The following is a 27,673-nucleotide window of genomic DNA, read 5'->3' as shown; positions in this document are numbered from 1 at the left end:
CAATTCCCAAGGCTTACTGTCCTGCAGCCCTTGAATACCTGGGTTCTGTGGTGATTCTCTTAAAACCACATGGGGTTGGCCATGGTAGGGAATGCATACCCTCAAGTTTCCTAAGGAAAATCCAGCCCCACATGTCTGCCTGAGCAGTGAGGACTGTGCTGAAGAGTGCTAGCAACACAGATGGCTTTAAGGACATCCCAAGTATCACCACCTTGGAAAGCCACTGGCCACCCCAAGTCTTCTTGGAGAAAAGTTCTTCCTCCGTGGCCTACTGCTCCACTACCATCTTCTATTTAAAAGCAAATAAGCAGCTCTGGCTGGGTAGCTCAGTTGTGAGAACATTACCCCAACATGCCAAGGTTGCAGGTTTGATCCTTGGTCAAGGCACTTACAAGAATTAACCAATTGTAGGTGGAACAACATAGTGATGTTTTGCTCTCTCTCTCTAAAATCAATAAAAATAAGTAAAAGTAGGTAAGCAAAATTATTATTTTTGTCTTGCTAAATAGCCCCCCACTCCCTATCTGTCCACACCTTCAGGTTTTGGAATAGGGTGGGTTGTGGCAGCACCTTTCAAAGAAAAACAATGCTCTTCCTAAGCAGAGTGCAGGTGAATGAAATGTCTCCATGCCGTGATGTTAAGTGTGGATTTGAAAACAAAGTAATACTGGGTTAGCCTGGATAATGTGAGAAATATGAAACTACGTTATAGCATTTTAGTCCTTTTCCTCCCAATGTGGTCATAAATTAGAAAAGAAATACAAGTGTTCCTGTGTTTTCAATTCCAAGATTATTATTTTTTAACTGAGAATGAATTGGCCCAAAGAAAGAAAATGTTTTTATATCTGCAGAGAAACTCATACTGTCTCAGGGTTTTCTAAGCTTCCAAGTGACTTCCACTAACTTAACAGGTGTGGCCTGTGTAAGAGCTTGCCAGCATCATAGTCTTTGCCCAAAGGTCTGAAATAAATACAGATGGGATGTCAGAGCTAATTCCTTTCCAGTATCAAAAAGCAATACTGAGAACATGGGATGGGTAGCTGCAAGTTGAAGAGTGAATGGAGGATATGGAATTGAGGAAGAAGAAAAAGCAGGAGGGTGACTGAGACCCTGAAGAGAGAGGGATGGATGTTGCAAACCAAGTCAAGAGAAACACAGGAAGAAGGCTTTCGAAATTACTGTGACTCTGGAGGAGAATTTGAGAAAATCATTGTTACACTTAGAAAGAGGAAATAGTCAAAGTGGAGTTATTTGGTGGTTCTGAAAAGAAAGGTTTCGATCCCCAAACCATGGATAGTTTTATTTGTGGTGAGTATCATGCAAAAGATGCAAAAGGCAGAGACCAGGAGGTGTCCTCACAGCAGGCACTATGGGAACACTTGAGTATGAGTGCAGGGAATGATGAGGGAAGAGCCTTCTGTGATTTGACTCCAGGAATGAGGAAACATGATGTAAGTTTGAGAAGTAGAATAGTGTAGGGTTTTTATTGGGGGAAACACTCTGCAGCGGCAATGGCTCTTCCCAAAAGAGTTCTTCAGGAGAATGTGGTCCATCAATAATCTTGGATTATTCAGTCCTCCAGAAAGCCCTCACAGTTAGCTGGGGCCCTAAGGGATGCCCTGCACTCGCTGTGCTCCTCCCCACTGAGTTTTGTAATGTATCTCCCAAAGTGAGGAAGTTAAAGCTAAGAATGTGGACTCATTGGAACCCATGCATAGTCTGTATTTTATGGTCTGGACACGCCCTGAACTTGGAGATGATATCATTTTTAGCAATGCAAGTTTGTCAGAAGATCTGGATTGCTCCTATAGCTGAGTTGGGCTGAGCTTTGCAGTTGAGCCACTGAGCTTTTCTTTAATCATCTTTCTTCAGGACTTCAGAATTTCTCTGTCCTCAGGGTTGGGGGTGGGAGTGATAAGTCATGGAGGAAAATTTCTACTTATTATACTGTATAATCAGGGCAAACTACTGAGAAGTAAAGAGAATTTTAGGTTTTGAAATCTAACTTGCTACACTAAGTACATAAGGAAATGAATTCAAGAGGAAACGGAAAAATAAGCAGCTTACAATTGTGGTTTCTCCAGCAAATATCTTCTTTGTACTGGAAAACAGACAGTCTTCTATATGCACATTTTCATTATGAACACATCGCTTTGGTGTAAGATCTGTTCTTTTAAAAATGTGTACAAAGCTCTATTTATATGCACTCTGATTTTAATCAGCGCTCATCCATCTGATTTTAGATTTATTAGATACATTTTGTATTTCAGAAATATGTTTGCTCAAGCATTCAGGCTTTTAAAACTTAGGTGGATTTTCCTAAAAACTCAAGAAAAATATTTTACATTTTTTCCATGTTATTATTTTCTCCACTCAGAGATCTAATTAAGAATGTGTAATGTAGCAGAAAAAGATAAGATGGAAATTCTGGTTTTGGTGTTTGGAGGGCTTTAACCTGGAAGAAGGACCTTTGATTCCTTCACTTTATCTCTTTGGGGAGACTCTTTCATACTGTGGGAAGTTAGCACTGGAAGGGTCCTTGTAGATCAGAGTCATGTCTTCACATTGCAGAAATCGTCTTTGTGGACGCACGTGGTTCAAATGGCCAATTTTTGATTGGACTCAAATGCAAGTGTCTCTTCCACAAGTGCAGAGCCACTTTTCTTTCAACACAGTTCTGAAATCACTTCTAATTTCAAACTTGTAGCCTCTACTGCCTGACCATATTTGCTTTCAATAAATGGTTATTTCAATTAAAAACTCATGTATTTATTCACTGATTGATAGAAACACAAAAAATAGGAAAAAACCCCATTTGTCACATGTTGTTCCTAGAAATCTAGTCCACTGTTTTGTCTATTCTAAATTGAAATATGAGCACCAAACTTTTTAGAAATTAATTGCTATATGAAAAGGAAGGAAATTTTGACACATGCTTACAACACAGATGAACCTTGAGGATGAAGGGGATCACGATATGCCACCCCCGTCTATTACTTTAAGTTGAAGCCATTGAGAAACAGCAGACACAAAGAACTCTCTGCTCTCCTCCTTTCTCCCTAGAAAGCAGTGTGCAAATGTCCCCCCTCTCCTGTACCAGGATGAGGAGAGTGATCTTTGTCACTGAAGACAAAGAGCTGGCTCTGACATGTGAACCGTGGTAAAATAGCCTTATCTTCCATTCGTTCCCCCACATACAGAATCTGGCAGAAGTAAGGCTTGCTTGACTATGGTTGGTGGAGTGTACAAATGTCTCACATAAGTTAGACAGTGATTTGAACATTTCACCTAAAATGTCATGTATTGTGCTTGAGTGTGATACTGTTATGTTATAGAATTACATGCTTATGATTTTATAATAAAAGGTTTTGTAATTAAAAGGGGGTGTAATTTGTGCTGGACCCTGTATTTCCTAGTCACCTTCCCACAATTGATTACCCCTCGAAGCCCAAACCCCCTTTCCTTTGTCTACTCCTCCACAATTTACCACCCTTTGTTAGGGTATATGAGCCCTGAGTCTAACCACTTCTTTTTAGTATTTTTTTCACTTCTTTTCTGTGAAGCCCCTGTACACATAAAAATATTAATAACATCAGTAACATTTGTGTGTCTTTCTCTTGTTCATCTGTCTTTTGTCAGTTCAGTTCATAGGCTCTAGAATAAATCTAAGAGGGTAGAGGAAAAGTTTTTTCCTTCTTTACAAGGACATTATCCTAAGTGAAATAAGCCACTCATGAAAAGACAAACACTCTATGATTCTACTTATACAAGGTATTTAGAGTGGTCACATTCATAGAGACAGAAAGTAGAATGGTGGTTGCCAGTGCCTGGGGGGAGGGAATGGGTTAGTGTTTAATGGGTACCTGGTTTTGGTTGGGATGACGAAAGTTCTGGAGACGGATGGTGGTGACAGTTGCACAACAGTGTGAACACGCTCAATGCCACTGTGCTCCTAATAATGGCAAACTTAATGTACTGTGTATTTTACCACAATTTTTCAAAATTGGTCCTGGCTGGCGTGGCTCAGTGGACTGAACACTGGCCTGCAAACCAAAGGGTCGCTGGTTCAATTCCCAGTCAGGGCAGATGCCTGGGTTGCTGGCCAGGTCCCCACTTGGGGGCACATGAGAGGCAACCACACATTGATGTTTCCCTCTCTTTCTCCCTCCCTCCCCCTCTGTCTAAAAATAAATAAAAAATATTGAATTACTATGGCTGGAGTGAACTCCTGCTCTGTGGAAAACTTGGAGTGGTAGCTGAATGCCAGATCACCAAGTTTGTCCTGGTGAGCATTCTGAAGTGTGATGAAATGACTTATCACCTTTACATGCTAATTTTCCTTGCCCCAGCTAGGTGGTTAGTTCTGTGGGCCCAGGGTGCTGCCTACCAGAGAGAGGGAAATACCTCTTCTTTCTGGCTCCCTTTTCCATCCTCCCAGTCCTGTTGCATTCAATACCGTGCAGAACCACATATGCAGAATGAAGCAAGAAGTGTTGGCCCCAGGTTTTGGGGGCAAGCCAGTGACTGCGAGGAGAAGAGTTTACTAGAAAGTCTGTTTTGGGGAGAAATCTTTGTCAAGCTGAGTGTCCCCAGTGGGGCACTGTGCTTTCAATTTGTGTAGTTTTAGCGGCTTGTGTTAAAATAAAGTTCACATACATCCTAAGTGCAGGACAAAGGTCCTTTCCTTGTGGAAGAGCTGTCTAGGTGACCCTCTGCTAGTGACGTGTGGTTATTTTTCAGACAAGTGTTCTACCAGCGATTCTAGGATGTGGGAGGAGAAAATCAGCCAGTGGGTGTGAGGCAGAACCATAGATGCACAGATAGATGTGTGCCACCGCTGTTCCCCTGACAATCTTGTGACTCTCTAGGGTTGTCCTGTCCAACGAAGCTTTCTGTGATGATGGTGATATACTAGCCACATGTGGCTGTTGATCGCTTGAAATGTGACTAGTGTGATTGAGGAACTAAATGCTTAATTTTATTTAATTTTAATTAGTTTAAATGTAAATAGTTGCGCATGCTTAATGGCTACTTATTGGACAGCACAGTTCTATGGCACAGAGTGTGTGATTCTTACCCAGTTTATCATGATGGGAGACCCTGAAGCTTGGTTTGGTTTTGGGAAGACTCAGGAATTCACATCTGCTAGGAGCTGGACTTGAGGATAATTCGGGAGTGTTTAATTAGGACATTGGACTCCCCAAAACCTTGTCAAAAGTAGAACTACTACCATTAATTAATTATTGTTTGATTAATCAATTATTAGTTGATTAATAATTGTTTATTGAGCACCTACAACAGGATAGACACTGTGTTTTTAGTGGGGATGGTGTAGAGAACAAAATCCACAGGTATTTTTGCCCTAATAGGGTTTACTGTCTGCAGGAAAAACAAACATTGAACAAGCAACGCAAGTGTGAATTGAAACAGGTTTGGGAAGAGAACTCACCTCAGGTCAGTAGGAAGGAGTCTTTGTGGCACTGATGTCAAATGCAGACAGTCATTTTGTCACATTCTGTTTTTCACTCGTGTGGTCCCTGAACTCTGATTCAGCTTTTTCAGTTCTTTTCTTGCTACCTTCCTTCTCATTAGAATTTCCATGGCCAATCTGGTGCCTCTAACACACAGGCTGAACTCATGTGGTGAACCCTTGTTTCCCTCAAAAAGACTTTCAGAGGGAGAGGAGAGTTTGGGTGAGTGGGCATGGCTGAGGCAGGGGTCCAGGGCAGGCTCAGGCCATGGGGCAGCTCATTGCCGCAGCCCCCAGGATGCGGAGGCAGCTAGGGATGGCTTCCCAAGGGACAGGATGCTGTTACAGTCCTGACCAGAGACTGGGATGGGGGCCAAGGCTGCAGCCTGAGTCAGCTCTCCAGCTCTCCCAGCACCTCCCAGCCGACAGTCCCTTTGGCTGTCAGTCCCTCATTTTGGTGCCCCAGTTGGTGCAGCTGGGTTAGTATTTGCTGAGCATCTCTGTGTGCTCACAGCCCAAGGGCCTGGCTACGCTTGGGCTGTTTTGGCTCTGTTTACTTCCCTGCCTGATCATCCAGCCCTGGCTGCCTCAGAGGGCTGACGGGTTCCCTGGATCTGGGGCTGCTTCTTAACTCTGGCTGTGCCTGACAATAAATTTGGGACTTTCTGAAAGGCACAGAGACCTGGGTGCCCCTATGCCCCCAAACCAATGAAAATTAGAATGTTGAGGGGTAAGGGCCTAGGCATTTTTGTAAAGCTTCTTGGCCAGGATATTGTCTTGCAGCACTTTGGCTGATTTCCAGGTCAGGGGGCTTGGAAATCCTATTGGGTTCTTCCCTATTATCTGTGCAACCTTCCAGCTTGCTACTGTGGAAGCGGGAACCCCGTTTATGTGAGGAAAATCCCAGTATGGCCATGGGACTGGACAGCCCTTACCTTCTTCCCTCACACCCCCTGCGTGGAGGTCTGAGGACCCAAGGCTGCCTCTGGGGCCCATGTCAGTGCACAGAGAAGTGGAACATGAGCTTTCCCACGGTTAGAGGTGGTTGCCTGATCATTTCCAGCTGTCACCGGGGAGGCCTCTTCCACATGCTGGACCTGAAAACTTCGTTAGAGATGCTGTCAACCTGAACTTCATTGCCTGAAATGGGAAACCCTTATAGCAAGCCAGTGAGGGGAGGGGTGGGAATGCGGAATGCATGTGAGGGTGGAGAGGAAGGTGGGAACTCCAGGGAGCTTTCCTAAGTTATGAGCTGGCTCCAAAATAATAACTGCCTTTACAGAAAAGAATGAGAAGTGTTTGAAAATCCAGAACTTTCTTACACCCAGCTGGGCAGTGAGAAGTTAGGGCCCCTGGGTGGGGTGAGAAGTTGTCCCTCTTCCCAGGGTGTCCAAGACTCATGTTTTGCCCTTCTATCCCGGCTCAGCCGCATTCAAAAGGGTGTAATATAGGCTGTCATCTACTGGCACAGGAACACAACCCAAGAGCAAACAGATTTGCACATTCAGTCTTACATGCTCAGAGGGACCAAGTTTTTCTGAGATTACACATTTTTTCAGCATTATTCCATAGTTGGGCATACAGAACAATGGAGTCGAATTTTTCTTTTTCTATAGTTTCAAGGACCACACAGAGGATTCTTTTGGTAGGGGGAAGGTAGGGCCAAGGGCTCGTGTGTACCTGGAACGAATTAGACACTCAGGTTGTTACGAATGTTCAACAAACATTCGTTTGCTGAATGGGGACAGTAGTTACCTTCTAACCAATGTCCTTGGAAACATCTCTGGGTGGGCGTGGCTGTTTTGAATGTAGGAGAAGTGCCGGAGAGACTCGCTGCTTCTGCAGGCTGGAGGGCTGTGTAGGGTACAGACAACACGGCTCTAAATCCCAGCCCTGTGCTTCTTGACTGTTGGAGCTTGGACAAGTCACTTAGCCTCTATGAGCCTCTGTTTTCTCATTTGTGAAAAGAGGAAAATCTGAATTGTGGGGACTTGATGGGGATGTGGTGGGAACAGGATGGAATGAAAGGCCTAGGAAGGAGGCCTTGCCTCCTTACTCCTCAGTCCTCGAGCAGCCTTTCTTTTCTGTTTATTGGGCTTTCTCTTCAGTTTTTCTTGAAAAAGGTTCCCATTAGGCCTTCTCAAAATCCACACACCAGGTCCCACCACAGACCAATGGAATGAGAACCTCTGAGGGTGAGGCCCAGGCATCTGTAGTTTTTTTATAGTTTCCTGGTGATTCTCATGGCCAAGGTGAGGACCACGGCCCTGGAACACCAGGTGAAACAGGGACAGTGAAAGGTGCTGGGACCCTAATGCTTGGGGCAGTGCCGTCAGCAGGGCCTCTTGGGATGCTGAAAGGACGCCTGTCCTGTCCTGCTGGTGGAGTAGATCCTTACACTTGGAGTTTTAGGTGACATGGTTTTGACCCTGGAAGATGCTGAAGTCCATTACAGGTAGTGATCTATACTTCTCTCAGGAACATAACTTTGAGCAACATCTGCCACCAGGCCGGTGCCCGAGGTGGAGTCACTTGGCTGCACGACGGGAGGTCCTCGGCCACTCGGCAGCTGGTCTACCCGAACCACCATGCTGAGCAGCACATAGCAACCCTGGGGAAGTGATACAGAGACTCTTTTGTTCTGGATATTGGCCCTAAAAAGATAACCAGCTGCTAGTGCTGGTGTTCAAAGTAAAGAGAAGGGATGAGTTCCAAGAGAGTCATGGTTCCAAGCCTGAAACAGAAGTTGGGGTAAATTAAGCTTGATGCAGCTTGATCGAAACCATGAGCTGGGCACTGTGTGTGCTGCAGCCCTGCAGCGGTCTCTCTGAGCCCAGCAGCTACAGGGCCTGGGTCTGGGTATGGAGCCTTTACAGCCCCTCACAAGGTTCTGTGTGATATACAAGTGCATCAGGGGATGTACACTTTTAAAGAGGATTTTGAATGCTTCCACTTCTGCTTCTTTATGTCTCTTATTAGCTATATGAATCAAGGCATCTTTTTAAAAGATCTGAACACAAATAGCATGAGGTGCTGTCTCCACAGCCTCGTGGACTGCCACCTTTGTTAGTGTCAGGGAGAGAAGCTACTGAGACAAAGAACTTGGGTGTCATGAGAGATGAGAGTGAGCCATCGATGCTCCTTTAAAACACAAAACAAATGACCCTGGGCTACACCTGGAAAATTGTCTTCAAAGCAGCAAACTCAAGAACAGAAATTTGTTGGTGAAACAAAAGCTCAGTTTTAAAAAATGGCCACACCCAATAGGAATCCTGGGGCCAAGTTTTTCTAAGTTGTCTCTTTCCCCAGCATTTAGTGGGAAGGGAGCTAGGTGCTGGGGTGGGGGTGGGGGATGGATCGAAGAGATAGAAGAAGGAGGACAATAAGGTTTTGGCTGAACCCCAGGGGGCTGCTGCTGGATTGAGGAGACCTGGGGGAAGCAGGCAGGGCCCCCAAGTGATCCTTTTCATTTGAGCCCAACTTTGGAAGGGCCAAGAGTGTGTGTAGCAGCAGCCAATAAAGAGAGAGACCACCCTTTTCTTCCGCAGGTATCGCGTGAATGTCAGACCCAGATATGTCACCAAGTACAAGATGGTGACCCAGTTGGAATGGAGGTGCTGCCCTGGCTTTAGAGGAGCAGACTGCCAAGAGGGTCCCAGAGACCCTGCAAAGACTCTGCGTCCCACACCTGCTCGGCCTCGAAACAGCTTGAAGAAACCCACAGGTAAGTTCTCATCTGTGCTTTGCCGGGGGTGGAGACCACTAACACTGCCGGTGCCCCTTCAGACAACACAACCTGTGATTTCCAGTGCTGAACTTGCCAAGGTCTTCAAAGAATGCAAGTGTATGCCTACAGTAGACACATTTAGCACCCGAGTTTATTTACAGAGGCAGTGGCAATTAGAAGACAAACTTTTGCTAGTAAATGGCTTTGTTAGTGTCAACCTGTGAATGCCAAGGCCTTAGAAATCCGTGTAGGAGATGCTGATGGTTTCAGACTTGTGTAGCCTGAGGCAGAGATGAGAGGAGATTCAAAAGCAATCATGATTTGTTTGCTTGTAGTTTGCTTTTGTCTACAAGCTTCCATAAACCTGAACATAAAAGAGTTAAAGTTTTTTTTTTTAAATAGATAAATGGAATCATTCTCATTCTGTTTAGGGTAAGATATTTGCGAAGTTAAGCCCCCTATCACAAGCATCCAGTGAGGTTGTTCTTAAATTTACTTCTGAATTTTTTTTTGTTTTGAAGTGAAGTAGCAGAAACTCAATGAATCGATAAGAAAGAAATGACTACTTTCACCAAAGTACACCTTTGCTTTTAAGTGTAACATTAAGAGAGTGACTTGTATGGATACTCTTTTTTTTTCTGCCTCACTTTATCTCTCCTCTTTTTTAAGTTGAGTCAGAGTAAATGTAACTTAGATTTCCTTATGAATCAAATGTTGAAGTCATTTTGAAATGATTATATTTTCCAATGAGGTGTTTCAGTTTTGAAACTAGTATTTTGTCTCAACATTGTCAAATACATTTTAATATAATATTTTATTACAAAAGTAATGCATACCAATTAAAGAATGTTTATAAAATATAGGAAAATATTTAAGTACCAATATTCTCACTACAAAGTGGTAACTACTGTTAATATTTTCTTATAAGACATTACTCTCCCATGTCAGCATATACATTGTTGTGAAAGAAAAATTCATACATCTCATGAATACTTATTGAGCTTCTGTATCCATACTAGGTACTGGGTAGGTGAGGAAACAAGGTGTACAGTCCCTGACCTCGCTGAAGCTGAACACTAGACAAGTAATTACAATGAGTCATGATAGGTATTGTTATGGGCACACATGATCTTGGTTCATAATAGATACTTTATTTTAGTTTATTTCTGTTTTGTTTAGTTTCAGTTTTCATTTTATCAAACTTTACATGTACATGTAGTTTGATGAGTCAAATAGCTTTATAAGGACTGTTAGGAAAAACACTTTCCCTTCCCAATGGTGATTGCAAGGGATTAAATTTTTATTTATTGATTTGAAAGACAGAGAGAGAAAGAGAGATTAATTTGTTTTCCACTTATTTATGCATTCATTGGTTGATTCCTGTATGTGCCCGGACCAGGGATTGTACCCTCAACCTTGGCACATCGGGACAGTGCTCTAACCCATTGAGCAACCCAGCCAGGGCGTAGCATGGCATGTTTTTATTTATATGGTATTTTGCTGTTTACTGTGTAGTAACTATGTGGATGATGCTTACAGCTGTAGTGTGCTGTAGATCTGTTGCCTTTCCTATATAGTTTTTTTATTTCTGTAGAGTAATAGTGATCTTACATTTTTCTTTGCTTGGTTTTCTATACTTTTATCCCGATTTCAATCCAGAGAAGAGGTAAACCCTTCTCTGGTTATCTCAATGTGCTTTCATTATAATCAATACATCAGTTTCTCATCTTTGTAAGAAATCTCTCCTCAGCCCTCTGGCCTGCCCCACCTGGACTGGCCATCCTCTCTTCCTGGTTCCTGGCCTCGGCCGGCGCTCTCAGCGGGCCTCTCTCCTGCAGGTCCTGTGTTTCCTGTACCCCCTCTTGTCTTTCTCAACTTGCTCCCTTGCTTTGGTAGAGCACACTTCTGGTAGGGTCGGGAGAAGATGGCATGAGAGAGAAACTTTTTTAAAAAGTTTTTAAACCATATTAGTTTATTTATTTATTTATTTTGAAATGGGTTTTTTATTGTTATTCTATTATAGTTGTCCCAGTTTTTCCCCCTTTTCCCTCCTCCACCCATCCCAACCCTGTTCCCCCAGTCAACTCCCACACAGACATAAACTCTTTGATATTTTATAGTATAAGAATATTTTACTATACTTTCAGAATTCAGGGTTGGAAATAATTTTCCTTTAGAATTTGAAAGTATTGTTCAATTTTCTTCTAGCTTCCAATGCAGTCTTCCAAAGCCATTCTGATTCCAATTTTTTGTGTGTGACTTGGTTGCTTTTCTCTTGTGTGTCTGTGTGTATTTTCATTTTAGTGGAGCTTCAAAAGGGAATGAAAGGAAATGCTTGTCTTCAATCTGCTATCATTATAGAGAACATGCTATTTTTGGAACTTGTTTTTTAACTTAACCTATAATGAACAGCCTTCCATATCACTAAATATTCTACAAAGACTGTACAAAATATCCTACAAAAAATTTTATTCTACAAAATATCCTTTAAAGACTGTAGAGAGTGTGATTATTTGAGCACAATCCCTAACAGATGGACTTCTGTTGTTTGCAAGTTTTCGTTATTATAGATAGTATTTGAAAAGGCATTTTTCCTGTTACATTTTTGGATTCATCCCTGATTACTAGAATAAATTTCAAGAACTGTAAATTGCAGGGTAAAAAAATTTTGAATGTTTTGATACATATTGCCAAATTATTCTCCCCCCAAATTGTAGCACTTCCCCCAGCCACGAGCAGAATATGAGAGAAGCATTTCCTTACATCCCGATTTTCCCTCGGTCTTCTGCCGTTTGTTTTTATTTCCTTTGTTCAGAATAGCATTTCATTTTCTATGTGATTCTGTAATGTGCTTTCTTGAGATAAAATACACTTTTCTTATGGAAAATAAGGTGTTCTTTATAGTTCTCCAATCTTAGTTTTACCACTGAATTGATTTTAATGAATAATAGCTGTTGTTATGATTTTGTGCAAAAGTTTAGAGGAGATAAAAACAATGAACATTCAAGTCAAATATCTACAATATTCTAAATGTTTCTAATGTTTGTCAGTGTACATTAATGCATTTTATTTCATTGTAATCTCTTTTGTGTTTGTTTGAGTTTTTCACTTTACATGCAGGCTAGTCAATGTTAACCCTTTTCTAGTACTCCTTGTATCCCACTGTGCATTCAAGGGCATGGTTCATTCTATTACCTCAGGTTTTGATAATCTCCTTTTAGTTTATCTTTCTCTGTATCAGCTTATTTTTACTTCATGACTTATCACATTCTTCTTTATAATATTTTTTCTTTTTCTTGGACTATTTCCTTGGGGTTATATTTTTCAAAGTAGGATTATCAAAAATTCAATGTGTGTATTTTTTGATTTAGTGAACTTTCCTACATATGGTCATATGGCTCCATTTTTAGGAGATACCAATAGAATTGGTCGCTGTATCTCTCTTTTGCTTGCACTTTCCCCAACCGCGTAACAGTGCTAAATAATGTCTTTGAGGCTCCTTGACCATAGGGATGCTAATAAAAGTATGAGAACATTTAAGAGTTACATGGAGGGTAACTTGCTGCTCTTGTGATATCATACCACCCAACAGCTGTTGGGTGGATCTTGCTAAAGTGGCTTCTTGTGGTTTTATATTGTAATTTCAGTCAGCCATTGGGGTGTGGCTGCAGTTCACTGATGTGGGAGAGGATATCTTCATATGATAAAGTAGATACAGAATATTTCCCTTCAGGGTGAAAGAAACCATTGAGTGTCATGTACCATGTATATATTCTCTTAACAACCCCTAGGAGGGATAGTACTTCTGCTCCATAGATGAGGGGATTATAGTTCACAGAGGTTGATTAATTGGCTCCAGGGCAGACAGTAAACTGCAGGGGCAGAATCAAAGTGGAGATCTGTTTGACTCAAAACCCATAGTCTTTCCCTCTCTACCACAATAATTACCTGTGGTGTGAGAGGATCTGGAAGTGAAGGTTTAAATGTATTCTGTAATTACCCTGTTTATTGTCTCTGCAGAAATAAGGTGAAAAATGTTAAGTCATGTCCAACTCTTTCTTTGTAACAGACAATGAACCAAGCCAAATCTCAGAGCCCAAGAAGACACTGTCACCAACTCATGCCACGGAACCAAGTCGGACAGTAGATCCAAAACAGGGGCCCCAAGAACTTCAGGATAAGAAAATCCAGGTGCTTGAGGAGAAGGTTCTCCGACTCACAAGGACGGTTCTTGATCTCCAGTCTTCCATTGCTGGTGTGAATGAAAACCTCAAACATACCATTCAGGACGATGCCAGCAAAATGCTGGCATCATGGCTCAGTAACCTGCACCCCCAGCCAGTGCCTGACAGTGCTGTTGGTAGAGACACTGAAACAGTCCAGCCTCCTGGTGTCCTCAACAAGAAAGAATCTGGCATGAAGGACATCAAATCTGAATTGGCTGAAGTCAAGGATGTTCTGAAGACCAAGAGTGACAAGCTGGAGGAGCTGGATGGGAAAGTGAAGGGTTATGAAGGGCAGCTCAAACAGCTCCAGGAGGCTGCCCAGGGCCCTACGGTGACCATGACAACGAATGAACTTTACCAAGCCTATGTTGACAGTAAGATTGATGCCCTGAGAGAGGAGCTCATGGAGGGAATGGACAGAAAGCTGGCTGATCTGAAGAACTCATGTGAGTACAAGCTGATTGGCGTCCAACAGCCGTGTGATGACTATGGGAGCAGCTACCTGGGAGTGATCGAGCTTATAGGAGAGAAGGAAGCAAACCTGAAAAAAGAAATAAATGACCTCCGAGCCCAGCTACAAGATCCTTCAGGCCCATCAAATTGCTGTGATGGTAAAAAGACTGGTGACTTTGGGCAACAGATCAAGGTATTAGACCAGAAAATCGAAAGAGTTGCTGAAGCCACTAGAATGCTAAATGGCCGACTGGACAATGAGTTTGACCGACCCATCATTCCAGAGCCAGACATGGACTTTGATGCAAGATGGAATGAACTGGATGCAAGGATCAACGTGACAGAGAAGAATGCAGAAGAACATTGCTTTTACATTGAAGAAACCCTTCGGGGGACCATTAATGGAGAGGTAGATGACTTGAAGCAACTTCTCGATGAGAAAATACGGTCTCTGGAAGAACGTCTGGGGAGCATCCTCCAAGAGATGACCAACAACACTGATGCAGAACTCATTCCCCCAGCATCAGTCCTACCAGGTGTGTCAGAGGCTGGGCATGAACAGGTCATGGTGGAATTAAACCACCTGAAGAATAAAGTTCAAGATGTTGAGGATATTTGCCTACAGAACTTCCAGGGAGAGCATAATGGTATAAAAGATACTTTACCAAATGGAGAAGACCACACAGTGAGTGATAGTTTGAGCCTTTTGAAATCTCTAAATGAGACAATGCATAGGAAATTTCAAGAAACGGAACGTAGCCTCCAGAAACTTCAACAAGATTTTAGTTTTCTTTATTCTCAATTAAACCACACGGAAGATGATATGAATCATCTTCAGAATGAGCTGAGCAAGTGTAGAGAAGGTACAAAGGCTGGAGTGGGTGGGGTTTCTAAGGCAGGTGAGCAAGAAAGGATGGTGGAGCCATCTCCCCGGGACACCATCGCTCCTTGTTGTGTTCAACTGGAGGAGAGGCTGCAGAGGCTGCAGAGTCAGGTTCTCTCTGAGCTAGACACTTGTAAGGAAAATACGCATGGGGTCCAGAGGGAGGTCTCTGTGGTTGAGAACAGGGTGTCTCAGATGGAGAAAACTTGCAGCAAACTGGACTCCATCTCAGGAAGTCTTCAGAGGATCAAGGAAGGGCTCAACAAGCATGTCAGCAGCCTGTGGAGTTGTGTCAGGCAGATGAACGGGACTCTCCGGTCACATACCAGGGACATTTCTGGCCTGAAGTATTCTGTCCAGCAGTTCTATAGCCATGTTTTCCAGATTTCTACTGACTTGCAAGATCTGATCAAATTCCAGCCATCAGCAAGTAAGTTGGCTTTTACAATGCCATTCTTGTACATGTTTGCAACATGTATTGTGCTAGAGTGTGGACAGTGTGTGGGATTAATTACATCAGTGGTACTCAAAGTGTGCTTTATAGATTGGTGCCAGTTTATGCATTGTTTGGTGCTGGGTAGCAAGAACATAAATACCAACATTGAGAGTAAGTATTTATAAACTTTTAAAATAATTTGACATCACCGTGGCATTCAAGCACATGTGTGTGGACTGCATCCAAGAACTGTTGTCTTCGGGTCTAGGGCACATCTCCTTTGTGTCTCCCAGAGTTGAACGCCCACTTGCTGGGTCCCTAAACTTGTTTAGGGCCAGCTCTGTACCCAGAAGAACCCCCTGCTTCCTGACCTGTCATCACCCTGCTTTCTTTTTTCTCCTCCACTTTGGTCCTTTATCGCCTTTTCCACCTTGTTCTCCTCCAGGTGGCAAGGCCCCTTATGTATGGAGCTGAATTTTCATGGCCTGGTGTGAGCCTATAGGCTTTTATGATCAGGTCGTAGTTGAGATATAAAACCCGAGGAGGGGAACACTGGAGCTTGAGAGGTAGATGAGCCCTGGCTCAACTGGGGAGGGTCAGGGCCAGGTCCTCAGGAGGCAGGAGAGTGTACAAGGTAGTCAAAGATAAGAGGTTTGTATAAGAGAAGTTACCCATGTCAACCAGGAGCAGGAAGCTGGCCTCTGCCCCAGTTTGGGGTCCACCGCACTACACTGTTTATAACCTTTCCCCTCGTCCCCAGGCCCATGAAGCTTCTGTGTCTCTGGAATGTTGAATAATGGTCACAAGATTGTGTGTGTGTTCATAGAATGATTGTCCCTCATGGTGACAGTGCTGTCTGGACAGTGCATTATAATAATAGATTGAACCAGATATTTCCAGTTGATTTGCAATTACCAGGCAGTGTGGCAAGCTGTGTGAACCCTTTCACACTTGTCTGTTAAAGTAAGAGTTGAAAGTATGTGTCTCCCAAAAGATTATCCTTTTGCAATGAACTCAATGTTGTGAATGTAGAATGCATGGACTTCTGGGAATTTCAAAGAGCCAAAAATAACCTAGCAGAGCTTTATCCGTCCTTGTATAGCTTCCACAGCTCAGATATCTGTGACCTGAGTATCAGAGGGTGAATTAGGAGTTAAGATCACAGTGAAAGTCTCACATTAACTAGTGAAAAGTCAACAGAACGTTTATTGAGCATCTGCTTTGTGCAGGGCTCTATGAAGGATGAAAATAAGTAGCACAGTCTTTACCCTCAAGGCATTTTCAGTCACAGTGGCAAAGACACACATTGTTCTGCAGGGAGAATGAATGAGACCGTATGTAAAGGTCCAGTGAGTAGTGTAGGGGTTATTCCTTTAGTTCATAGAATCTTACTGAACCCTTATTGTGTGGTAGGTATGGAGCTATTTGTGTGGACTGTGTGGATGACAATGTATTGACAGTGATGGTCTGAGGGGAAACAAGCAGGGAGGATCATGAGAATGGGGTGTTTATGAATGCACTGGGCATGTGGAGTAGCACTCATGGCTGCTGTGGAAGTTGAGGAGGGCTTCTCAGAGGAGAGAATTCCTGAGCTGAGAGATCAAGGTTGAGTAGGTTGCGAGTTCAGAGGCTAGTGGGGTGAGGAGTGAGGCAGAGTGATAAAAGAAACTTGTGGAAGGAGGCACTAGTGGAGCTAATAATTGAGGTCCAGAAAAGCAGGAAGATGAAAGGCACACCTGATGAGAAACTGGTGTGATTGAATCACTTATCACTGTGTAACAACCTACCACAAATTGTGGTGGCTTAAGAAAACAAAGATCTATTATTCTCCATTATTCTGTGGGTCAGAAACTCAGGTAGGGCTTGGCTTGGTGGTTCTTCTGTGTTATTTAATGTTGAGTCACCCACGTGGCTGCAATCAGCTGGCATTGGGCCTGGCTGGGCAGAAGGTTCAGGATGACTTCAGTCACATGTCTGATGCTCAGGATTCCTCCATTGGCCATTCTCTCTCTCCACGTGGCTACCTTGGGCTTCTTCACAGCATGGTGGTCTGAGAATGGTCAGATTTATTCCATGTAACTGGCAATAAGCAAAGGTGGAAGCTTCTGGGCCTCTTCCAGGCTCAGCCCAGACCTGGTGTGGTGTTACTCCTGCCATATTCTGTTGGTCAAAGCAAGTTAGCCCTTGAAGGGTGATGGGGCTTATATGTGTGAGGAGAGAGGGCATATTAATGATAGTCCTCATATCTCCCACTGTGAGCAAAGGGCCAGGGGTGAGGATGCATAATGCACTGTATGTAGTAGCCATTGACCAGTTTGCTGGACCAGGGACACAGACTGTTCCCACTCAGTCCACTGCCCTGTTCACAGATCTCACTTTTCTCTTTTTTTAAAATACATTCTATTGATTATGCTATTACGGTTGTCCCATTTCCCCCCCTTTATTCCCCTCTGCCCTGCACACCGCCTCCTACCCACATTCCTTCTCTTTAGTTCATGTCCATGGATCTTACCTATTAGTTCTTTGGCTTCTACATTTCCTATACTGTTCTTAACCGCCCCGCCCCCCCATCTATTTTCTACCTACCATCTATGCTACTTATTCTCTGTACCTATTCCCCCTCTCTCCCCATCCCACTTCCCTGTTATAACCCTCCATGTGATCTTTATTTCAGTGGTTCTCTTCCTGTTCTAGTAGTTTGCTTAGTTTGCTTTTGTTTTTGTTTTGGGTGTGGCTGTTAACAACTATGAGTTTTTTACTGTCATTTTACTGTTCATATTTTTTATCTTCTTTTTCTTAGATAAATTCCTTTAACATTTCATATAATAAGGGCTTGGTGATGATGAACTCCTTTAACTTGACCTTGTCTGGGAAGCACTTTATCTGCCCTTCCATTCTAAATGAAAACTTTGCTGGATAGAGCAATCTTGGATGGAGGTCCTTGCCTTTCATAACTTGGAACATTTCTTTCCAGCCCCTTCTTCTCTGCAAGGTCTCTTTTGAGAAATCAGCTGACAGTCTGATGGGAACTGCTTTGTAGGTAACTGTTTCCTTTCCTCTTTCTGCTTCTAAGATCCTGTTTTTTCTTTTAATCTTGGGTAATGTAATGATGATGTGCCTTGGTATGTTCCTCCTTGGGTCCAACTTCTTTGAGGCTCTCTGAGCTTCCTGGACTTCCTGGAAGTCTATTTCCTTTGTCAGATTGGGGAAGTTCTTCTTCATTATTTGTTCAAATAAGTTTTCAATTTGTTGCACTTCCTCTTCTCCTTCTGGTACCCCTATAATTCAGATGTTGGGATGTTTAAAGATATCCTGGGGGTTCCTAAGCCTCTCCTCATTTTTTTTGAATTCTTGTTTCTTCATTCTTTTCTGGTTGGTTGGTTCTTTCTTCCTTCCTTCTAGTCCACACTGTTGATTTGAGTCCCAGTTACCTTCCGATCACTGTTGGTTCCCTGTACATTTTCCTTCATTTCTCTTATCGTAGCCTGCATTTGTTCATCTAATTTACGACCAAATTCAACCAATTCTGTGAGCACCCTGATTACCAGTGTTTTGAACTGTGCATCTGATAGGTTGGCTATCTCTTTGTTGCTTAGTTGTATTTTTTCTGGAGCTTTGATCTGTTCTTTCATTTGGGCCATTTTTTTTTTTGTCTCGGTGGGCCTGTTACATAGTGAGGGGTGGAGCCTTAGGTGTTCACCAGGGTGGGGCAACCCACACCGCTGCATTGTGTACTGTATGTGGGTGAGGGATCCGAGGGGGAACAATGGTGTACACTCCACTCTCTGAGGATTTCAGTCATTTCTCCTGCTTCCCACAAGCAAACTGGGCCCTTCTGGTGCTGATGCCCAGGTGGGTTGACTTGTGTACATCCCAGGACTCTGTGGATCTCTCCAATAAACTCTCCTGTGAGGCTGGAAGTTTCTCCTGCTGCTACCTCACCCCCCACAGGTATTTTCAATCAGTGGTTTGAGACTTTATTTCCGTGTGCTAGGACCCCACGTTTCGAGGTCTGTCTCGCTCCCCAGATGTTCCTCCTGGTTTAACGGTACATGAATGTGGGACCACCCACTCCACCAGCCGTCCCCTTGCCCATGCCAGTCCTCCAGCTGCCGCTTTGCTGTGAGTCCTCTCCAGCCCTGGCTACCCAACTCTGCCCCTCTTACTAGTCTAGATGAATGTGTCTTCTTTAACTCCTTGGTTGTCGGACTTCCATACAGTTCAATTTTCTGTCAGTTCTGGTTGGTTTTTTTTGTTTTTAAATTGTTGTCCTTTTGGCTGTGCGACAAGGCACAGTGTGTCTACCTACGCCTCCATCTTGGCCAGAAGTCTTCACTCTTTTCTTCAGAAGCATCTCTAATGGGGCTGAATTATCCAGGAGGCAGTGTGTGGGGGGCGGGGGGTGGCAAGGGCAGACAGTGGGGCTTCAGCTAATGTTCCAATAGTCTCTTTCTTGTCTCTGTTAGTGTAGCTGTTCAGTTATTTTTTTAGACTAAAAGTCCATGGCTTTCATCTAGTACTTGGACAGATGCCTAACTTTCAAAAGGTAAAGAATCACTGTATTTTTCATCACTGCCTCACCTTCAGCTCAGCTCAGTGGCCCCTGTGCTCCTATCCATTCATTCATTCAACAAATATTTCTTGAGTTGTGTCCTAGTGCCCTCATTTCAGCCCTCGTGGATCCTGCACTGCACTTGGGAAGACATCAAATGTGCAGCAATGTGCAGCCCAGCAAATAAAGTTCTAATTTCAGCCAGCAATCGGTGTGTGAGGAAAGATTCAACAGAGTAAGGCGATAGAGATTGGGAACAACATATCTTAAGTGAGTGGCAGGGAGGGCTGCTCAGCGGATATGACAGGTATATGAATAAAATGAAGAGCAAACCCTGCAGAAATCTGTGGGACAAGTGTTCCCAGTATGGGGAACAGCATGTTCAAAGGTCCTGAGGCAGGAATAAGTTTGCCCTGTTTGAAAACTCAGAATGCCAGTTTGCTCTAGTCTGTGAGCAAGGGGGAAGATCCTAGACAGAGGTCAAAGAGGGGATAGGAATGAGAACATACAGGATTTTATAGGCTGTGGTAAAGGATTTGGATTTTAAGTACAATGACAAACTAACCGAGGATTTTGAGCCAGGAAGTGATTATTTCCAAGATCTGCAATCTCATCTAAACTCACATTTTCTCTGCAACTTTGGGCAAATTACTTATCTACCTAATGCCTCACTTTCTGAATCTATTAATTGGAAATAATAAAAATACCTCTAAAAGTTGTTGTGAGGATTAATACTCCTTAGTAGTGGAGTATTAAATAGTCCTTGGTAATCACTCAGTAAGTATTATCTATTGTTTTAATCCTCTGTCCTCTCTAATGTATGTTTGGTCTGCTGCTGGCTGAACTTTTCTCCCTCTTTCTGCAAAGCCCAAGCCTCCAGCCTCAGAGGAGTGAGCAAGCCTGTCCGCAGAGCAGCTCTGGGATGGCAGCTCGGGGTGTCAGGCTCTTGGCTGCTCTGCAGAATGCTCTAGATAGCCAGAGGGCATTTTCTCCCTCTCTCCCTTTTCTTCTGTATACTGTGCATCCAGTAGTGTAAAAAGCCTAGAAATCTTCCTTTGCTAGAATTCAGGATTCACGTTCAAATATTCTTATTACTGAGAAGCTTTGCACTCAGGGATTCATTAGGTTCTAAAGGACTTTGTTCTTCTGTCTGACATGGCTGTAAGGGTTTGGCCCTCTGCCTGGAGATAGTCACCCCGGTTTCCACAGATGGGCTGGGCACTGCTACTTCACACCTTCTTACTAGCACCCTTTCCCTTCCCTGTAGTGGCATCGTGTCCTCAAGCTTCCCAGATTCACCTTTTTTAAGGTCAGTCAGGTAAGGAGTCTCCCTGCTGCCAGTAGATCTGACGTCTGTCCCCAGATGAGCATGAAAGACAGAGTCTACTTTCTGCCTGGGCCCAGGACCATCCCAGCCTACACTGCAAGCATCCACAACACCGAGACTGGCACAGCCTTGGACAGCCGGCATATCCCCGCCTCCTCCTTGTCTGATGGAGACACTGAGCTGGGCTGACTCCAGCATTTGCACTGTTCCTCTTACAGTTGGGAGAGAAGGGGAGTTCCTGGCCTTGAGAAACCTGGGACTCCACCAGAACTGGTGGGCAAATGCATGTTTCTGTGCATCAGGGAAGCCCATTCCCTACGTCACAGTTCCAAGAAGGGACAGGCCTGCCTAGAAGCCACAATATTGTTTCAACATCCTCTCAGGACAACGACATTACTTCCTTTTCCAGTTGCCCACCTCTTCCTTTTGCTCATGTCTTAGGGCAACTTCTCATACTACTTCCATTATTTTAACAATGTTTTGTTTAGGAGTGTTACAGATTTAAGAATCCCTTCAATATCAAGTTGCTTAATTTAAGAAGTGCTGCAAGGATGAAAAAAGCACAGATTTTTAAAACAAGTATCTAACCATGAAGCCTGGCTGGGGGAAAGTGGTCTGATGCGAGTATTATGGTGATTTTTGCCTTCAACTCGAAATTGGCCGAGTTTGGGCCAGTTTAGGGCTAAGACAGCATGATGACTTGGACTTTTATGTACATATGATGGCTAACTAAACTGTATACACTCAGATCGTACTGAGCCCAGACAGTACACAGCCTTTGACCCTATGGGCATTTAGTTTTTTGTTTGTTTGATTTTTATCCTCACCCAAGGACATTTTTTTCATTGCTTTTAGAGAGAGGGAGAAAGGATGGAAAAGAGAGAGAAAGAAGTATTGATGCCAGAGAGAAGCATCCATCTGGCATCCTCCTGCATGTGCTGGGACTGGGAATTGTACATGCCCAGACCGGGGCTTGAACCTGCAACCACACTGGCCAGGGCTTTTCCCCCACCAATCCTCACCCAAGGATATGTTTATTGATTTTAGAGAGAGAGGAAGGGAGAGAGAGAAACATTGATGTGAGGGCGAAGCATCAATCGGTTGCCTCCCGTAGGCTCCCCAGTGAGGGAACAAACCAGTAACCTGTTGGTGCATGAACGGACATTCCAACTAACTGAACTGCCCGGCCAGGGCGGCATCTGGTTTCTGTAATGCTCTTTAGTTGGTATAAATAGCAGCTGCTTTTCTCCATCCTAACCTTGAATTTAGAAGTGCAGAGTTCTGAGGCCTGAGCTCTCCTGCAGCTGCATGCAAAACCCTCTGGGAGCTTATAATAGGAACTCCTGGGCTCACTCAGGAGATTCCTGTTCAACAGGGATGAGGTGAGACCCAGGAATTTGTAATTAAATTTGTAATTAAAACAATAAACCTCTAGCTCTGGTCCTGGAAGTGGAAGGAAGGCCACTTCAGAGGCACCAGGAGACAACTGCCCAGGACAAGCTGTGCCCAGAAAAAAGGGAGGTGCAGGGGCAGGAAGGAAATAAGGAGAGAGAATAAAGTCACCTACTTTGTCACCTGCCACCAGCCAAAAGGTGACGTGCACGTGCAAGTCTGCTTACAGACTCTGTTGTGTTCATTATTGCTCTGTCTCTCCTTACATCTTGATTATTGAAGATTTGTAGTAGGTCTGAAAATTGGGAAGCATAGATCCTCTCTACCTTTACATATAAATTTTAGAATCGGCTTGTGAATTTCTGCCAGAAAAGAAATTCCCAAGTGATGCTGATGCTCGGAGAGGTGAGACCCCTTCTCTGAGACTCAGATAGTGAAATACTTTTCATCTCAAAGGTTTTGCCACAGATTTTAACACACACAAATAAAGTTGTATCTGTATTTCAGTGTTGAACTTTTTAGAAATGTAGACCTGTTTTCCCTCTTTAGCCCAGTTCCTTGGGATTTCCATTTGGTCACCTCTGGACTCACATTCTTGGCTCCACCCACTTGAGGAAGAGTCAACAAGAGCCCTTCTGTGCCATAACCAAAACAGTGCCACCTTGTGCAAGTGGGAGGGCTTTTTCCCTCTTTGTTCAACCAAAGCCAGATCAGCATTTAGGCTGCCATTTGCTCAGAGCAGAACCATTCCAGTGAATACACATTTTCCCTCCATGTGTTGTCAGGAGAACAATTCAGGTTTTCTGTCAATTATTTCTTTCATGTACCTACATGTCCTCCATTTAGGGGTGTGCCACCTGGCCTGCTCTCCCCTCAGCCTTCCTGCAGGGAAGACAAGTGACTGTTTCCTCAACTGGTCGTTTTCTCATAGCCCACTCTGTGCCAGCTCAGGACAGGAGCCACATTCCTCTGAACTTCCTGACCCGCAGGCGATTGGTCACGTCTCAGTCCATGGTAGCATGGGCCTATTCCCAGGAACTGAGCTTTGGCTGCATAATGTGGTATTCCGCTCTGAGAACATCTTATTACATCCATCCAGTTAGCTGCCTTTTGTCAGCATTTTGATGGATTTTCTTTTTAAGCCAGGAAGTCTTGATTGACATCTTCAAATACTTGTGTAGTTGCAGCATTTGGCCTGCAGACACATCCTCCAGATGCCAGGCAAATCAGATTTCACCTGGACCAGACTTCTGATGAATTGCACCTCCCACTTGCACTGTGTTTTACAATTAGGGATGGGCACTCACACCTGTCACTTCATCTGACTGGCACTGAATTTTGCCTGGGTGACAGGAAGCACTGCAGGGGTAGCCTGTGTGATGCAGGCTGTGGATAACTCAGGGGGTTACAGTGGCTTTCCCACAGCCAGGCCTCCAACACAGATGCTAACATCCAAGGGCAGTGTCTGCCTTGCAGCCTATTGTTCTGTGCCAAGGCACCACTGTGGTGCCAGGAACCTGCTAAGGAGCCTTAATTTTTGCAACTTAGATCCACATTGCAGTGGGCCTGCCTCCAGGGTTCCTGAGCGACTGCAAGAGGAGACAGATACCCCAGACTCCTGTCCCCAGAATGAGACATTAATCAGCTGGACCAGACACATCATCTTAGCACATCGGCCTCATGGATTTGGGGGGATTTTTAAAGGCAGGTCTTTATTTTAGTAAAGTTGAAATTGACTTTTAATAAGAACTTTAAAGGAGAAGGAGGGGCTTTTATTACACAAGTGTCAAGTCCCTCCATGGTAAGCCTGTGGTCCTGCCTGGCCTGCTCCCGGAGATACAAGGCCACACGTTGGCATCAGGATGATGCCATGGGGGCAGGTTCCCAGACCAAGAGCCAGGACATGATCCATTCCTCACTGCTCCTCACTCAGTAACGCACGCGCAGCAACGCTTGACTCTTAGGAACTCAATTCAAACGGTCAATCTCTGAATTAGAAACACATGTTCAGTTCAGAAAGATGTTGACTGCCAGAGCTGTCTTTCCAGAAAGACCAAAATGCTGTCTAGTGTGTTTCAACTTTGTAATAAATGTGTGCTTCAGGAGTACTGTGTGATGCTGCGGCGGGAGCAGAAGCGGGAGCTAGAGGGGCTGGGCTGGTCTCTGTCTGGGTCCAGGGCGCTGTTCTCATTACCATCTTTGCTGTGATGTGACGGGCAGTTTGGAGCATTCAGCTCTCACAGCACTTGTGGACAGACTCCCCAAGGAGATTAGTGGAGAATATTTGGCCTAAGCATTATATTTGTTCATTCTTTTCCCTCTGCCTCCTACTTGGTATGATGTGCCTGGGTGTTGGGGGAGTGATGATTACAAAAGTACAAACTACCACTGTCTCTGGGTACCAGCCTTGCCCTGATACCAGGGACCCTACACTCTAGGCCATGGACCAGTATGGACCTGTGGCCTATTAGGAACCAGGGTGCACAGCAGAAGGTGAGCTTGAATGCAGTGTGCTTGAATCAGCCTGAAACCATCCTCCCCCAGTCTGTTCCCTGGAAAAATTGTCTTCCCGGAAACTTCCCGGTGTCAAAAAGACTGGGGACCACTGCCATAACAGGACCCTAGAGTGGCAGTTATTGGCAAAATTAGGGTGCTAATTTAATGGCTGGCAGGAATTGGGGGATGGCCCATAGGACTTGCCATACTTCCAGCCTCTGTCCATTCACCACATGTGCCAGGCCCTGTGCCTAGCCCCGGGGATGAATGATCATTACAATGTGTCCTCAAGTGCTAATCACTAAGCAAGAAAGAAAGATAAGAATTCGAAAGAGCCCCTAGAGGCCCAAAGAGCTTTGTGTTTCAGAGACAGGATTGTTCAAGCCGTATTTGGCACAGCCAAGATGGCTTCATGGAGGAGGTGGTATCTGAGCTGGATCTTCAGGGATGGATGTATTTCTCTTGGCAAGGGCACCAGAAGAGGCCTTTAGGGAGTGTGAACAACAAAAGCAAAGACACAAAGAAATGAAGCTCAGATGAGAGCCAGGCACCACTGAGGTACCGGAGCCTGCAGGAGGAGATGGGGCCAGTGGAGGGGACTCGGGTGTCAGACAGAGAAGATTTGATTTGATTTGATGAGCAGTGGAAAACAATGGAAGACTTTTGAGCAGGGAAAAGATGACTAGAATGTTTTCTAAAGAGCATTTGTGCAAAGGTGTGGAAGAAAGAGCCAAAAATATTTCAGAATTAGAATAAGCTGGACTTAGCAACAGATCTGTGTGGTGGGGGAGGGGAGAAGGGGGAGAGGGAGGAGGAAAATATGACTCTGAGCACCAGGATGAGGTGAGCAGGAGAATGACAGTGGATTTCAGAGAGAGAGTTGGTTTGAGGGTTTGCTGGGAAGAGGTAAGAGAAAAAGGGCCAGTTTGAGGGGCCGGAGCTTGCTATTCCAAGGTACTTTGCTGGCTGTGATTCATTGAGGGCTGTGGGACTGAGGAAAAGTATTTTTTATTTAAATTTTGGGTGGAGACACCTACACTTGGGGTTAAAGGAAGAACTTGGGAAAAGGAAGGAAAGAGGGATGGGCAGAAGGGAGTGGTGTTGGATGGGGCAGCTCCTGGAAGAGCAGGGAGGTGGGCACTGGGTGCTCAGGCAGAGCAGCGCCCTGGGAGGAAGGACACTCCAGAACTGAGGAACAGAGTGAGGAGGACAGAGGGACAGAGAAGAAATAGACTTAAGGGTAGGGTAGAAATGTGCCCTTTGTGAGTGTCTTCTACAGTTAGATTTTATAAAAATAAGAAAAATAGACCTGAGAAGCTTATAATGAAAACAGGCATCCCTGCCCCCATTTCTCCCTGTCACCTTTCTCGGTCTCTGTGGGGCGGGTGGCGGGGAGGTGGGTGGCAGCCACATACAACTCTTTCAGATGTTTTTTCCCCGTGATATTTGCCTCCATATTTCTACACTGATTTATTAGCTTTAGACATCTCTTGACATAGATACTTTAGGTAGTATTTAGACATTATATAGCTTATCATTTTATCAGCAATAATGGGGCTCTATAACAAGGCTTTCCCTCGACTCTCCCTGCTTCCCCTTGTCCCTCTCCCAACAGTCGCATCACAGAAATTGAGGAAAGGCTTGTGCTCTTGTGAGCTAAACAACTGGATAACAGCTGAAGATGACTGTGTTGCTTTTTGTTTTGTTTTTCACTGAATTAGTAGTAGTGTTGCATATTATTTGCTAAGTTTTTTTTAATTTAATCATTGTTCAAGTACAGTTTTCTCCTTTTTACTCCCAATCCAGTCCCCCCTCCCACCCCTCCCCACTTCCCTCCCATTACCACCCTCCCCTTAGTTTATGACCATGTATCCTTTAAGTTTGTTCCTGTGAACCCTTCCCACTGTCCCCTGAAATTCCCTCTTGTCTCCCCTCTGGTCACTGTCAGTCTGTCCTCTATTTCAGTGTTTTTGGTTATATTTTGCTTGTTTCTTTGTTTTGTTTTCTAGGTTCCTGTTAAAGGTGAGATCATATGGTATTTGTCTTTCACTGCCTGGCTTGTTTTGCTTAGCATAATGCTTTCCAGCTCCATCCAAGCTGTTGCAAAGGGTAGGAGCTCTTTCTTTCTTTCTGCTGCATAGAATTCCATTGTGTAAATGTACCACAGTTTTTTGATCCATTCATTCACTGATGGGCATCTAGGTTGCTTCCAGCCCCTAGCTATTGTAAATTGTGCTGCTATGAACATCGGGGTGCATAGGTTCTTTTGTATTGGTGTTTTAGTGTTCTTAGGATATAGTCCCAGCAGTGGAATTGCAGGGTCAAAAGGCAGATCCATTTTTAGTTTTCTGAGGAAGTTCCATACTGTAGCTTTCCAAAGTGGTTGTACCAGTCTGCAGTCCCACCAACAGTGCACTAGGGTCCTCTTTTCTCCACAACCTCTCCAACACTTGTTGTTTGTTGCTTTGTTTATGATAGCCATTCTGACTAGTATCAAGTGGTATCTCATTGTGGTTTTAATTTGCATCTCTCTGATAGCTAGCAATATTGAACATTGTTTCATGTGTCTTTGGATTTTCTGTATGTCCTCCTTGGAGAGGTGTCTGTTCAAGTCCTTTGCCCATTTTTTAATTGGGTTGCTTGTCTTCTTAGACTGTAGTCATGTAAGTTCTTTACATATTTTGGAGATCAAACCCTTGTCTGAGGTATCA

The 27,673-nt window shown here is 44.1% G+C and overlaps 1 protein-coding gene across 1 annotated transcript in view; it reads left to right on the top strand.

The window, feature by feature from the left end:
* The window catches only part of EMILIN2 (elastin microfibril interfacer 2), a 58,836-nt gene that overhangs the window by 17,607 nt on the left and 13,556 nt on the right, over positions 1–27,673 (top strand). Inside the window, exons 3-4 of the mRNA XM_045850444.1 lie at positions 9,019–9,194; positions 13,267–15,189. Of these exons, the coding sequence (XP_045706400.1) occupies positions 9,019–9,194; positions 13,267–15,189 (2,099 nt within the window). The remainder of the gene's footprint in view (positions 1–9,018; positions 9,195–13,266; positions 15,190–27,673) is intronic.

Source organism: Phyllostomus hastatus, unplaced genomic scaffold (assembly GCF_019186645.2).
Source record: "Phyllostomus hastatus isolate PE091 unplaced genomic scaffold, TTU_PhHast_1.1 phas_contig_80, whole genome shotgun sequence".
In the NCBI taxonomy this organism is placed as follows: Eukaryota; Metazoa; Chordata; class Mammalia; order Chiroptera; family Phyllostomidae; genus Phyllostomus; species Phyllostomus hastatus.
This window is presented reverse-complemented; position numbering and strand designations above follow the sequence as displayed.